This window comes from Coffea eugenioides, chromosome 3 (assembly GCF_003713205.1).
Source record: "Coffea eugenioides isolate CCC68of chromosome 3, Ceug_1.0, whole genome shotgun sequence".
NCBI lineage: Eukaryota > Viridiplantae > Streptophyta > Magnoliopsida > Gentianales > Rubiaceae > Coffea > Coffea eugenioides.
In genome coordinates this window covers 5,452,003-5,465,956 of record NC_040037.1, presented here as the reverse complement: position 1 = coordinate 5,465,956, position 13,954 = coordinate 5,452,003, and the positions used below count along the sequence as shown (strand labels likewise).

General features: G+C 35.6%; 3 protein-coding genes and 1 non-coding gene across 4 annotated transcripts; all 4 read right to left on the bottom strand.

Annotated features, from left to right (window-relative positions):
* LOC113764469 (glycolipid transfer protein 1-like) lies at positions 1 to 3,224 on the bottom strand. The gene is made up of 5 exons (XM_027308379.1): positions 3,107 to 3,224; positions 2,670 to 2,725; positions 1,850 to 1,980; positions 1,147 to 1,414; positions 1 to 36 (listed from the first exon to the last, which is right to left on the bottom strand). The coding sequence occupies exons 1-5, from the start codon at positions 3,222 to 3,224 to the stop codon at positions 1 to 3; spliced, it is 609 nt and encodes a 202-aa protein (XP_027164180.1).
* Positions 3,225 to 4,197: 973 nt separating this feature from the next.
* LOC113765819 (dCTP pyrophosphatase 1-like) lies at positions 4,198 to 5,557 on the bottom strand. Its single transcript, XM_027310068.1, has 2 exons — positions 5,271 to 5,557; positions 4,198 to 4,556 (listed from the first exon to the last, which is right to left on the bottom strand). Exons 1-2 carry the CDS (start codon positions 5,409 to 5,411, stop codon positions 4,323 to 4,325), a joined length of 375 nt encoding a protein of 124 aa, XP_027165869.1. The 5' UTR covers positions 5,412 to 5,557; the 3' UTR covers positions 4,198 to 4,322.
* Positions 5,558 to 6,410: 853 nt separating this feature from the next.
* On the bottom strand, positions 6,411 to 6,482 carry TRNAQ-UUG. Its single transcript has one exon. It is a non-coding gene; the product is annotated as a tRNA-Gln (tRNA).
* A 933-nt stretch (positions 6,483 to 7,415) lies between these two features.
* On the bottom strand, positions 7,416 to 13,135 carry LOC113765828. Its single transcript, XM_027310075.1, has 6 exons — positions 13,081 to 13,135; positions 12,807 to 12,936; positions 9,332 to 11,237; positions 8,742 to 9,044; positions 8,085 to 8,341; positions 7,416 to 7,998 (listed from the first exon to the last, which is right to left on the bottom strand). Exons 1-6 carry the CDS (start codon positions 13,133 to 13,135, stop codon positions 7,800 to 7,802), a joined length of 2,850 nt encoding a protein of 949 aa, XP_027165876.1. The 3' UTR covers positions 7,416 to 7,799.
* Positions 13,136 to 13,954: the final 819 nt, after the last annotated feature.

Genomic DNA, 13,954 nt, shown 5'->3' with positions numbered 1-13,954 from the left:
TTACAAAGATTTCATACTGTCCAATCCAACACTTGCCTGCAAAACAAAGAACATGCATAAAATGAAATTTGATATTTTTCAATTTTTTGTCATAAAGAAACTCACATACACTGGTCATGGAAACGCAAAAATGAGTTCAGATCAATTTCAGAGATTAAAAATGAGCAGGGAAGACTTGTGCAGAATCACAAGTACCCCTTTTTGACTCCATTTTAGCTTAGGTAGATACGTGTGTATTTTGAATATATGATCCTAAGGATGATTACATCCTTAAGCATGGCAAGTTCCTATCGTTGGTATAAAGAGGATGACACTTTACGGCCTTCTAACTCCATTTAGACAAGGCAAGGAGTTGCCAAAGCTCAAACTAATATGTGGGTAAATCTTGAATGGAATTTGCTTCTTCCTTCCTTGGTTCCCCAACTTAAATTTTGCCTTGGAAAAAATATTAATTTCTCTAAATATTTTTAGAATATTATTAAATTTGTTGATATTCAAATTTTAGTTTCCTTTTAAATGCTTTATATTAGATATTATCTTCTGGGAATTTTGTGTATTATCTCCAAAGATATCCCACTATTAAACATGTATTATGATTAACATTTGTAACTAATTGGCTATTTCATTTGGTAAATTAAAATTTGCAATATGTTCATATTGATAGATTCTTTTCCTTATGTAGGGTGACAAGAAAGAGAATATAGAATCTTAAGTTACAATGCAAATTTAACATACTAATGCATATTTTAATTCAATACTGAGTACACGATTTTCGTACTATGTTTTGTGGACTTGATTTTATGGCTGTTTTTTTAAAATTGTCATCGTAATGAAGAACTTGTTGTTAGACAATTTTGGCTTATTATATTTTGGATTAAATTGCTAGTGGATATTGAGTGATTAAGCCAAAGAAACAGGAAAAAAAATTAATTCGGAATTCATTATTTTCAAAATTACACTCATTAAAATTTTTTTTAATTTACTGCCACTATTTCATCCGCGATGTAACAGTCCTCGCTCTGCCACTAGGATTATGTTTATAGTTACGGCTTTCACTTGGCAATTCCAATGTGTAAAATTTTCAATCGTATCTAGTAAAGTAGTAATTCAAAACAAAGGGTTCCAGAAGATTGAAGGTTCTCTTACCAAAAACTTGTGGATCTCTCTAAGAATTGGTGAAAAAGTTGTGCAAAATTTTTCCATATCACTGTAGATGTTCTCTGAGTTTCCTAGCACCTCCATGAACTTTTTCCTATCTGGAACAAGCTTCAGAGCTACCGTAAAACTTGAACTAGCCAGCCAGCCATGCCATTTTTTCAAGGTCTTGCTGTAGGAATCATTGCAAGCTTGTGCAGTTGACCAATCTTGATTCCGTGCTAGATTTTGAAAGAGCTCCACTAAGAAATCCATGGCTCTGCAACAGTATAAAAATTCCTACATATTAAAACAGACATCGACAAGAAAGAAATAAATGGTAACACAATTGCAGCAGTGGCAGATGCAGGTTTCTTTGAAGGGTTACGAACCATAATCGATGCTGAGATTGATTACAACCATGTGGTTCATTCTTTCTTCTACTTAGTTTGAAAAAAGCTACAGAAAGAGATATGGAAGCCTAAAACTTTGTTCCTTCTACTCTCCTCCTGTTACTCAAAGCAACTAATATGCTCGACCTGCTTTTTCCATTTCATCCAAAAATTGGTTTTTAACTATATGTGAGACAAGACTGCTTGTCCCTAATCCTTCATTATTAGCTGCAGCAGTTGTCTAGAATTTGTTAAATGGCTTTGCAAGTTCGGAACAGAATGCAATATGTATATAATAAGCGTCTGGAAATACTAGCAAGAACCTTGTCAACCAAAGAAGGCCATTGGTACAGCTGGATGAAGCCTTGGCAGATTTTGTTTCAACTTCTGATTGTACTATGCTGTACAAGTAGTTGTATCTAGATGTATTGGAAGAATATTTTGATTCCAACCTCTGCAAGTAAAATAGCATATAAGAAATCAAGTTCAAGTTTTTGAAAAACAAGCACGATCAGAGAAGTGAACCAATTTAATGTATCGGATGATTCGTGTATAGTAGGGGAACAGAAGTGTTGCCTTATCTGGCGATGTGCATATATGTTTACACTAGTCTCTGGATCTATGTAACCATTAGGTCCATTTTAGATCCCATGGAGACAATCAACTTCCAATCTGTGAACCTTCCAATATTCTGACCAAAAATTCCCTCTTAGACTATGCTGCATTCTTGGTTAAGCTTACTGCTTCTTTAAACATGAACAACTTTCTAAATGTAAAGGCAAGCCAAGTTTGTCCTCTGTTCATAGTTTGTATCAGACAGCTAGTACAAATTTGTTAAATTGAACAGTTCAGGGATGATTTCTTAGGGCTCTAACTATTGGCCATGGAAGGCCCTATACCAACTGGCAAACAAGCCTGACTTATGACTGCTCTCATAATACTTCACCCTAGAATGCCATAGCTTTGAATCTCATGTCATTATGCTTTATCATCATCCTAGCAAAGTGCATTCCTCATCAGCATTTACTCAATTTTTTGTTGCATGATATGAGATAAAATAATATCGATCCTCTGTATTCGACAGAAACAATTCATCTCAAGCATGTTCGGCATTAATTAAATTAACCAAAGAGGATGTCTTACCGATATATTACCACTGACATCAGATTTCACCACAGTCATTGCAGCTCCAAATTTATCTGGCATCAGAAATGAAAAGCCATAGGGGATGAAACCGAATCGTGATACAGAAGATATTGCAATAAAAGGGGAAGGAAAGAGCATTCAGAGTTGAGATGAACATGAAACAAAAGAGCAGAGTTTAGGAAGCTGAATTGGGCTGACATGAGACAATGATTGAATTCTATGTCAATCCTATCTGCTAAAAGGGCTCTTCTGTGTCATTAAGCCCATTTATGGAAGAAAAATTGTATTGGACTAACAGACAATCAAGGCAGATAAAAAAGAAATTTAAAGCTACAATTTCTGATGCCGCAACTATTTGCGAAAATTCAAACCAAGAGAAACTTGAATCCAAAATCTCAAAAAAGAGAAAAAAAAAATCAGCTGTGAAGATGAACCTAAAATAGGCAAAATGAGTCTGCAGACATCCAGGAAAGGCTTGGTAAGCAATTCCCCTTGTTCAGACTTCAAATGGTTCATTTGTTCCAGAGCTGGGGTAAATGGAGTTCCATCCATTTTCTCAATATTCTGCACATCACATTCAGAAAATTCATATAAAAACAATATAAACAAGCAAAATCGTAACTTCGTGAAGATAAAGAAATGGCATAAACCACATGACAAGTTCAAATGTCCATGAATGACACACAGAATGGACAAAGAAATGTAAAACCGTATCATGATTTGCTCGTAAAATGAAGACAGGAATAAGACTCCGAAAAAAACGGGTTTCAAGCTTTCGAATACATGTATAAATGCAGAAAATTGACCATAATTATAAAGAAACGAAGATGAAGAAATGCAATCTTATAGTTATAATTTGAAGAAGGCAATCTTATCAACCACTAAGAAAACAGGATTCAAGGTTTCAAATACATATGTGAATGCAGAAAAATTACCATAATTATAAAGAAACGAAGATGAACAAATGCAATCTTACAATTATAGTTTGAAGATGGCAAAGATGAGGAACCTGAAATTAATGGGATTTCTTGAGAGAATTTGATTTAAAGAATCTGTACTGTGTATATTGAACATCATTTATATGTGTACAAAGCTCATGACAATTGTTAATTCGGAACTAATTAATTGTTTTTTGAAAAAATTGAATGCAAAAAAAAAAAATTAATGAGTGGTTGTCACGTTAACAGTTTTTCAAAATACCCGCGGATTCAGTGGTCTAATAGAATAGAATGAAGAATATGTTTCCGTGTGAGCGCCCACACCGGTTTATATGCACCATTATGTCAATGAACAAGCGAACTAAGTACATCCCATTTCATGATTTCATTTTTTAACGTCAATTGATCCACTACTATTTCATCTCCATTTGGAGGAAAATAGGAGGATACTAAGCACAAAGACTTTCTCATGCCATAGCAGTTTTTTGTTTCTCTGTTCTTCTTTTTTTTTTCCTATTTCTTGAAGAAAAGACAGGGACATTTAAATAGATAATTGAGACAAATACGATTGGATTTTGGTGTGACTAGGTGCGATTATTGTATACTTTCAAAATTTGACGTACACTCGAGGTTCATTTTATTTCAACATCTGGATATCAGATTTTTGGCCATAGGATTTGATCTCAGTCACAGAACAAAACTGTCTGGTGTATTACATTTTTCCGAAGGCTTTGGGAGGGTATTTGACTGCATTCTTCACAATCTTCTTGGTGGCAGCATCACCTAGATCAATGCCACAGATATCAGCCAACCTGATCAGGTACAGCAGCACATCAGACAACTCTTCTCCCAGATGCTCTTTATCAGATTCTTCCCAATTTGGCAAGCCCTTGCCAACCTCACCTCTCCATTGGAATATCTCTGATAGCTCTCCTACTTCACCAACCTGCAAAAGACAAAGGGTTATTCAGGGAAATCTAGCACTTGTGCCACAGACAAGTTGAACCATCTGCATTGATTCAGCATAAATTGTAAGCTACTTTTGATGAAGGTGTTTCCCCAATATGCTGGAATAAATGAGAAGCATCTTGTATGAATCAAGATTTGTGGTTATTGGCTCATACACGTCTTAAAAGTTCCTGTTTGGATCTTCTTTTTCTTCTGAAGGAATGATGCTGTCACAATTTGAACTTCGACTTTCTGCACTACGTTAACAAAGATCTAAAAAGTAAAAATTAGGCTGAGCCAATATACCCATCCGGCCAAAATTGTGGCTGTTTCCCAGGCAGAAGCACCAAACTCACGCAATCTTATACTTGGTTCTCCAAAATGACTAGGTATGATTGATAACTTCTGAGAATGCAATATGTGATGAGCAAAAGGAAAGGATTTGACTCAATCAGTTAACAACAATTAGAACTACTTGAGTTGTCCATAACCACCTAAAATCCAATTATTCAGGTTTGCCTATATGAAATTGGTCATTCTTTGTGAATGATGGATTCCGAATTGCTGCTTCTGAGATTGGAATTGAGAAACAAAATCAAGCCAAACATTAAAAATTGAAGTACCAAATGGTCCACAACATGCCAAAATATCACCATTTAAAGTACTCAAGAAAGGCAACTACTGTCATTGAGCTTAAAGAAAGTAGAATTACCATGGCAAGAAGTAAATTCCTGGGACTATGGTACCTTTCCCAGTCTCTAGCCTGGGCAAATTCTTCAAGCTTCTTGGACAAGTCCTTCAGACTAATTTCCATTTCTTTCTGTTCCACTACTTTTTCGTCTTCTCCGCCCATTCCTCAACCAGTTCCTCAAAGCCTGCTCCGCAGTGGAAGAAGGATGCACTCTCCCGTATATAAAAGCAAGAAAGTTGTTCGAAGTGGGCTTAAAAAGTTCTTTCAGCTATCTTTTGCTCGAAATGTTACTTTAATTTTTGCACATGAGATTCTCACACCATAGAACCCATGCAAAATGGCCATTTTACCTAGCTTATAAGGCCAACAACAGAATATTCTATTTCTTTTCAGGATCCATCTAATCAAGATTTCTTTTCTAATTTAGACTGCGAATAGAATAGATGCGTGGAGCAGCACTGTTTACATTGAACGGGGTCAACCGTGTTTTCTTGCCATTCCTTGTTATTCGCTAGCAGTACCTATCTCGTAGGTGAATTGGTCGGTTCTTTAATTCCTTTTGTCCATGTTCTTCTTACCATGCATCTTTTGCCGAAGTTATTTTATGATGATGGACCAAAGGCATTGGGTTCCCTGCAATTGTAAGTATTGCACTATGAATTGTTCTTTTATATATATATATATATATATATGTGTGTTGTGTGTACGTAGACACACACATTATTATACGATTTACAATTATAGAAGTTTTAGATTTCAAAGAGAAGTAAATTAATTTAGGGTCTAGTTATCATTTCAACCTAACTAATAGTAATAGTTAAAATTCGTAATTTGTAGTTGTGAAAATTAATTATACTTATAAATATTATCAACAAGTAAAAATTTTTCAAGATAGTATGGACTTATTTTTCAAGAACTTGAATTATGTAAATTAAGATAGTAAACGAATATGTAATTGTATTTATGTTATGTATTTTTTTTATTATTGAGTTGTCTTGTGATGAAAAGGGAATATGTGATTTATGCAATTCATTTTCACGTTTCAACTAAGAAATGCTATTTCGGGACAAGAATTGGCAAAAAGGGCAAACAGAAAAAAGGAAAAAAATCATTTTCAAATTTCAACCAAGAAGTGCTAGTTCCATAAAAGAAGAAGTTAGAAGGTCCCACCGGGAGTCGAACCCAGGTCGCTGGATTCAAAGTCCAGAGTGCTAACCACTACACCATGGAACCTAGGCAGTCAACCTGTTTGTGTCACAGTTTCCAAGAATCCCTTTTATAATAAAGATTACGTACACAAATTGGATTACTTCTATTTGGATTGTGATTTTCTGAAAAGAAAAAAAATTTTACGCTTTCCTTAAACATATTTCTCAATTTTTTTTTACCTCACGTGTATCAAATCGTTACAATACATTTTTCTACAAAAACTCCTAAAAATAACAATCCAAATGGAGCTTCTACACTGAATTTGTAAAATATACTTGGAAATCTTATTAAATATTTACAATTAAGAGTAGGATAAGTTAAAACACTCATTTCCTTTATGAATAAGTTAAAATACTCCTAAAGTAAAAGATTCTCAAGTATCTAATCGGCAACTGAATGCAGTCTTCTGTTATTTTATTAACTCTTTCTTAGCTTATCACAAGGAATTTTTTTTCTCAAAAAATAGGCAAGAGCCGAGAGATAGAGGAATCTAAATACCTGATGTTTTGGAATATTCACTCATGTTTAGCAAACACTTCTTCAATTTTGGAAATCTGCAAGTTGTGAAGGAAAGAAAGATTCTTGATTATCACGGATTAGAATAGAACTTTTGCTAATTCTCTCGTTTAACGCCCAATAAATACATTATCATATTTGGTAATGGGAATACCTTTTGTATAATCTTATCTAAGCCTTTTCAGACATTCTCCTTATCATTGATCCCCAAAAGGGAATTGTCAATTTCTTGAGGCCCCTTTCGGCTATTCCAAGCATAAAGCTCAAAATTTTCTTTAATCTGGATTAGTCAAGAGAACATTAGCACCGTCATTACTAATTTAATGCATATTATACACAAATAATCTGCAAACTTCATATTTAACGAAAACTTGAAGGTCATTTTGTTTTTAAATACTTCATCCCATCAAAAGTTGGAGAGAGCACCAAACAGCAGAGAAACAATTAATATCATCATCCAACTTTAGCTAGCCTAATTGACCATTTTCTGGCTATAGAGGATCCCAAATTCCCAATTACAAATGTGCAACTCAATTTCAAAAGAGATGTATACCAAATCAAAGCATGATATCTAAATCGTATGCGCTAAATAACACTAAAAAGATTGCCACAGAAAAGCTCTAATTACGGTTGAGACATTGTAGGAGTGGTGGTAATATCATGTTCTTGATAACCCTGTACTACAAAATTTTACCTGCATCTAAACTGTACTATGGAAATTCAGTTGCTCATCAGTTACTCTTGATCCCAAAAAGTTTTAACTTGTCGAGAACGTGAACATCTTTAAAATCAAGAACCTAGTAAGGATACTCTTAATCATCCATCTCAATAGAAGTCTGCAAGATCAGTAAGCCCAACTTTATGTACTACATCCTCCCCCAGTTCTTGCAGCAGCTTTTGCACCACAGTCTTTACATGCTTTCTTTCCTCCGGATGGCTCCATAGAATTTGAAGGATATCCGGAGGGAAGACACTTGCAGGCTGAGCTAGCAATGTTTGACCATCTATTGCAACTGCATTCAGTCTTAGGTATCCAAAAGAAGGATAATGATTAGGCAACATGCGTGTCACTTGAATACAAATAATAACTTTATATGCATATAAAATCACCTGTTTAGGATCTTTAACATGTTTGGCCACTCTGCAAGCTTGAAGTGTATATCCATGATGCCTGGGCTTCTCATACGGACAAACCTGGTTTTCCCAAGAGAATTGCACACTTGAATAATCTTGCTTCCTTTTACACTCTGGTTGTACAAAACTCTTACAGCCGTCGTTCTTGGTGCATCAATTCGAGATATTTGTAATCGCTTCCCCAGTACATCAAGAGAATGTTTTGCAAGAGCTATTTCTTTGCCATCTTCTGTCTGGAAAATTACAATTCAAGTGTGTATGATCAGATGATAATGGAAGATCAAATCAAGAGCCAATTTGACATACATTGCAGTTTGTCTCCAAATTCATATTTAAGTTATAAAATTGCATCTCAGAGAGATGAATGATTTGTAGTCTTTGCAATTAGATAGTAGTCAAAAGCAATTTCTACCATGATATTCCTATGAAACCTTTCAAGGATGCACGTTTACAAGTACGTTAACATACACTCAAATGTAGAGAGAGAGAGAGAGAGATGCAGCAGACTTTGCCAAGCTCTATCTCTATTAATATGGTGCAGTATTGTAAACATAACAGATTCAATTAGATGAATAGCTATTTATCAGATGCTATATGCCCAATGACAAACTACAAGTGGACAGGAATACTCGCCTCAAATTCCACAAAAGCTACAGAATCAAGTGCACCTAAGAAGAAGCCAGTAACTTTGCTCCCACAGGATGTCAGAGCTGCAATTACATCATCTGAGCTAATGTCGCAGGTCAACTGTGTTATCTTGATAGTCCTCGTTGGATTCTTCACCAAGCCTGCAGGGACATCTGGGTCACCAATCAAACTAGGGATGGAGGTTCTGTATGATTTGTCTTCCGCAGAAGCAGCAGCTTCCACAGTGACATTCCGATTTGTCACCATTATGTCAGTTTCTTCAAGAGCATTTCGCAACCCTTCTCTTGTCTGTTGTGATAAGGAAATTGGTAATTAATAGTAAGGCAATGACAGGACTAAAGCTGTTTTTTCACATCCCCCTATTGCAGGTATAAGGACTCATAAATGGCGATTCACCAAAAAACAAATTGTTCCCATGCTCAGTGGAATAAGTAATTTACCACCAATGCAGCTAATCTCTTCAGAAACATTCTATTTCATTTTGCTATGAATTCTTCTAGGCATTTATCCATATTGCACCCACCTTTTGAACTAATGCAGATGAAAAAAAATTACTAAAGGAAATGACCACTCACCTTAAAATAGATGGTAGCAGACCTATAGAAATCCTCTTCAGAGGACCAAATTTCAACCTTCAAGATATCACCACAATGCTGGAAGGCCTTAACTATATTATTCTCTTGCACATCTGTTGACAGGAACTTCACTACTGCCTTGTTTTGACCTAGCTCTTCCATTACCAAGAATTTATTCTGTATTTCCTTTAACTCCTTTTTGTCCATCAGAACAGCAAATTGTGTATGTCCTCTTTGCTTGCTGCAACCTGTACTATTTCCTGCATCATCCTGAGTCCTTGAACCTACAGGTAGTACCATAAGTGGGTCGTCATTCTTGCTTGTTCTATGATCAGCATGGCAATCTGATGACATCTTTCTTTCTTTCTTGTCACAATTGTTGAAACTAGCCAGTGACTGAAACCCCAATTGGCTCTTCTGACTATTTTCATCTGTCTTACAAGAAGAAACATTATCCTTTTGTCTTAAAATGGATGGCTCTCCTGCAAGCCCCTTGATCCTCTCAACTAATTCCTTTATCTCAGATCTTGTGGTATCATTCTTCCGTGCAGGCACTTCTAAATGCTCAAAGAGAGTGCGCATAGAAATATCTTTCTTTTTGTTGGTAATGAACTCTGATACTCGGTTATTCACTCTTTTCGTGCCTCCAAAACCCATAAAGTTCCCAGAACCAGTGAACGATTCAGCCATATTGGGAATAACAGTTTGTGTCACGCTGGATCCAATCATTTCCCCTTCAGGTCTTTGATTTTCAGATCCACCAGAAACCAACTTATTTGTACGAAAATCCTGGCATTTATTAATGGATTTACTTGGCAGTAGAATATCAGAAGAGAACAGACTCTCAAGCTGTGAATTGCTATCTTTTGTATGACTAAGAAGTATGCTAGAGAGTGATGCCTGAGGACTCTCAACTTGTGAATTGCTATCTTTTCCGTGACTAAGAAGTATGCTAGAGAGTGATGCCTTAGATTCCAATTTTCCATTCTTGGCATCAACTTGTGAATTGCTATCTTTTCCATGACTAAGAAGTGTGCTAGAGAGTGATGCCTTAGATTCCAATTTTCCATTCTTGGCATCAGCAACTGATGCATCATCTTTAAACTTCTTAAAGATATCTGCTAGGCTGCCGACCTTCTGTGAATTATCAGGTAAAGTAGACTTCGGACTGATTTCAACACTCGAATTTGGAGATGGGACACAACTCATTGTTTTATTCTCTTGCCACTTGTGACAGCCAGTCGAATTCATTTTATCATGTTCAAAGTGAGACAACTTCTCAGAACTTGAAACATGACCATTATCTGAAGTTTCAGACATGTTTGAGACTGATTCTTTAGGTTGTATGCATAGGCTATCCAACTCAAGCTGTGAATTATCTGTAACAGCATTCGGTTGAACCATGCTCTCAGAATTGTATTTCATACTTAAGCGAACGTCAACTTTTTCTGATGCATCTGTCTGACTTGCATGAATGTCTAATCCAGAATTTGTACACTGAACAGTAGATGTTGTTTGAAGCTCACATGAACCAGAAGTTTTATGCATATTAGTAGCATCTGAGGCTGTTGGTTCAACTATCAAAGCAGAAGAAGCATCCACTGCTGCCGCTGTTGTAGAATGTCCAAAACTTACATCTTTATCCTGAGGTTGTAGCACCTGGTCTGTGTTGACTACAGAGCCAGAATGGTCATGAACTAGAGAATGATAGGTCACGAATGCAGAAGATGCAGTCTCTTCTGCAGTAGCTGAAGCATCAATAACGTAGTGATTATCCGATACAGGAGTTCTGAGTATCTTATCTTTTATGTTGCAAAGAATTGCTTTCACAGTGTGCCATGATCCACCCACCTCATTTTGAATATGGCTTGCCTTGGGAAAGACTCCTTGATTTGTTTCCATGTACCTACAAGTTCAAAGTACTGGAGTTCAGAAAACAAAAGAAATTAATATGAAAGGCTGCTACTGTTGTAGAGAATAGAACAAATAAAAAGGAAAGAGAAAGCTACAAGCTGTATAGAGAGAAATGCACGACCCGAACCCGCACATCCAACCCAGAACAGAAAAAGAAAATAGAAGAATTGCAAAAGAGAAAAATAAATTTCCTTATCCTGATGCACATCCCTGAATAAGTATTACAAGCTGAACCAACTTCAATGGAAATATTACAAACAAATTACACTTGAACAATTATTTATTCAGTTGTTCCCAGAGGAAAACTACAATAACGTCAACCTATCTAATTCAACAAAGGCCATTATTAATCCACAAAGGTTCAATTACAACACCTAATGGTCAGATTCCAGTAGGATCATTTAAGGGCTTTAAACACGTTACCCATTTACATGATCAACTACTGGAAAGAGCTTAATCTGGGGGAAAAAAAAAAGGAATAAATTGACACAACCGTGCTGTGCCCATACTTGAATTTCTTATATCCTGTGAACAACAATATATTTGTAAAAGTAAATGGAGGAGATGTCAATCCAAGTATAACAAGGTCTATACTATAACAACGCCCTAGAACCTACTTCAGAAGATTGTGTATCCAGTACATTTTCTCATCCTTGCATGTGCACACAACTATACATTTAAGCCATGATGAAAGGAAACCTGAAGGAGTGGAGACATAGCTAAGAGAAGGGGAGAGATGAGGCAAAACCAGACTTTCATTGATCTTCAGATATGGAAGGTAAATACACCTCGAGGGTATTTACTAGGGCCAAGCAATTAGAATCAGACAACTAATATAAGAACTCCACATTGAACTGAATAAATCACAGGAGGAAATGCCTTGTTGCTGCTCAAGTTCAAATCCATTTTAGTACATCTCACCCTTAGGAATATGTGAGAGTTTGACGTCCATTCTATATCAACATCGAAACATAAGCAACTGCTACCTCCACCTCTGTTATCCATGTCCTTGGCTAAAACCAGGGATAAGGCTACATTTGCACAATAGAGTCCCTCGGAGTACAGAAGCAATTTCCATAAGAAACAAATCACGCAATTCCAGAAAAGACCATGTACATAAATCCTCCGTGGCTAAATCATCATTCTATCGCAATTTCTCTAACTTACACTTCAATGGTTATCACGCTTAGCCACCGATTTTGAAGTTTGCTAAAACACGACAGTGTTCACCATCAATTAATGTTATTCTTCCTAGCCCCATCCCAAACATCAGTAGCCTCAACGAAATAATGGCAATAAGTGTTCTCCTTTCCATCATTGATATTCTAGCACTTTTCAATTGGTAGGAAAGACTTATAATCGTTAAAGTCTATCGACATGGAGAAATCAGAAAAGCATAATTATGTTCTCACATATGCATAAACATTTCCTCACAAGTACCACAATTTCAGTCCAATTAGCACAAGTGAGAAGAAGTAAAAGAACAAGAAATTATCCCTTCTTTGTTTTCAGCCAAGATGAAATATAAACAGTTGATTGGTACTAAACAAGAACACTTTACCTCTTTACAAAAGACTCTGCAGCCACAGCCCTTTCTTCCCTTGGCATAAACGTTTTCTTCAATTTTGATGACTTCCCAAGCTCAATATCAGAAGATTGGGAAGAGAACCATCTTATGGGTTTTGGAAATCCTGCAATATTTTCAAGAATCCCATTAAAATGGTGAAATAAAAAGAGACAAAAAAAAATATAATCTTGGCAGCATTATTACGTGGAAATGGAGAGAAAATACAATAAAGAAGACATATTTCCAGATGGGTTTTCGTTTTGGATACCGTATCTGTCAATTTTTAAGACTGATTTCGGTCGAAGAAGATGAGAGAGCGCCATTGTTTTGCTCTCTGTTCAATGGAACCAAAGAGGGTTTTAGTTGGGTTTTAGAGGAAATTAGAAGAACAAATAATAATAAAAAATTGTTCATTTTAATCTTTTTTCCCCCTCATTTTGCGAAAAGAACCGAAGTCAATTCGGCGATTCCTGGCAATAAGAATTTAAAATAATAATCATTTTTTAAAAAAAAAGAACAGAAGTCGATTTCTTCGCAAAAATGAAAAATTAAAGTTTTCATTAGGTCTAAAAACAAACGTTAATATTAGTATTGGTTTAGTATTGAAGTTAATATATAATCAATCATCACAGGTGGATTTAGTATAGGCAATACAAGCTAATGAGTCTGTTAAACTCCTCAATTTGCCAATCAAGTAACCTGCAATATTTTGTTTTAGTTATTCTATTTTTTAATGAGTAGCCAATGAACACTCTATAGTACACCTAAATCACATTTAATCTATAATATAAATTCACGCACTAATAATTATTGGGTAAATCTTGTATACACTAACAGTGTATACATTTGCAGGTCTGCCACATATACAAAATTTGATGTTTAAATTCAAATTTAGATGATGTGACGTTCATCTAATCCCGTTAGTGTATACACAGATAGTGTATAAAAGATTAATCCATAATTATTACCCTATATTTATATTTCAAAATATGAACACTCGTTCGACTCTTAATTATTATGGGCTTCTTAAAATTTTAGAATTTTTAATTAACCACACCGTTAAAAGTTGTCATTAGCTAATGGTATAAATGCAAATGGAAAATGAAAAGTGATGGCCACATTTAAGTGTGTGGAATTTTAAG

What these genes read in the sequence shown, in the direction of transcription:
- LOC113764469 (XM_027308379.1), bottom strand. Translation starts at nt 3,224, where the DNA reads ATGGATGGAACTCCATTTACCCCAGCTCTGGAACAAATGAACCATTTG. An exon ending in ATGTCAGTGGTAATATATCG is followed by an intron (nt 1,981 to 2,669) that starts GTAAGACATCCT and finishes TTTTACTTGCAG; the next exon opens with AGGTTGGAATCAAAATATTC. An exon ending in GAGAGATCCACAAGTTTTTG is followed by an intron (nt 37 to 1,146) that starts GTAAGAGAACCT and finishes TTTGTTTTGCAG; the next exon opens with GCAAGTGTTGGATTGGACAG.
- LOC113765819 (XM_027310068.1), bottom strand. Translation starts at nt 5,411, where the DNA reads ATGGGCGGAGAAGACGAAAAAGTAGTGGAACAGAAAGAAATGGAAATT. An exon ending in GGAATTTACTTCTTGCCATG is followed by an intron (nt 4,557 to 5,270) that starts GTAATTCTACTT and finishes TGTCTTTTGCAG; the next exon opens with GTTGGTGAAGTAGGAGAGCT.
- LOC113765828 (XM_027310075.1), bottom strand. Translation starts at nt 13,135, where the DNA reads ATGGCGCTCTCTCATCTTCTTCGACCGAAATCAGTCTTAAAAATTGAC. An exon ending in GCAGAGTCTTTTGTAAAGAG is followed by an intron (nt 11,238 to 12,806) that starts GTAAAGTGTTCT and finishes TTGAACTTGTAG; the next exon opens with GTACATGGAAACAAATCAAG. An exon ending in CTGCTACCATCTATTTTAAG is followed by an intron (nt 9,045 to 9,331) that starts GTGAGTGGTCAT and finishes TTATCACAACAG; the next exon opens with ACAAGAGAAGGGTTGCGAAA.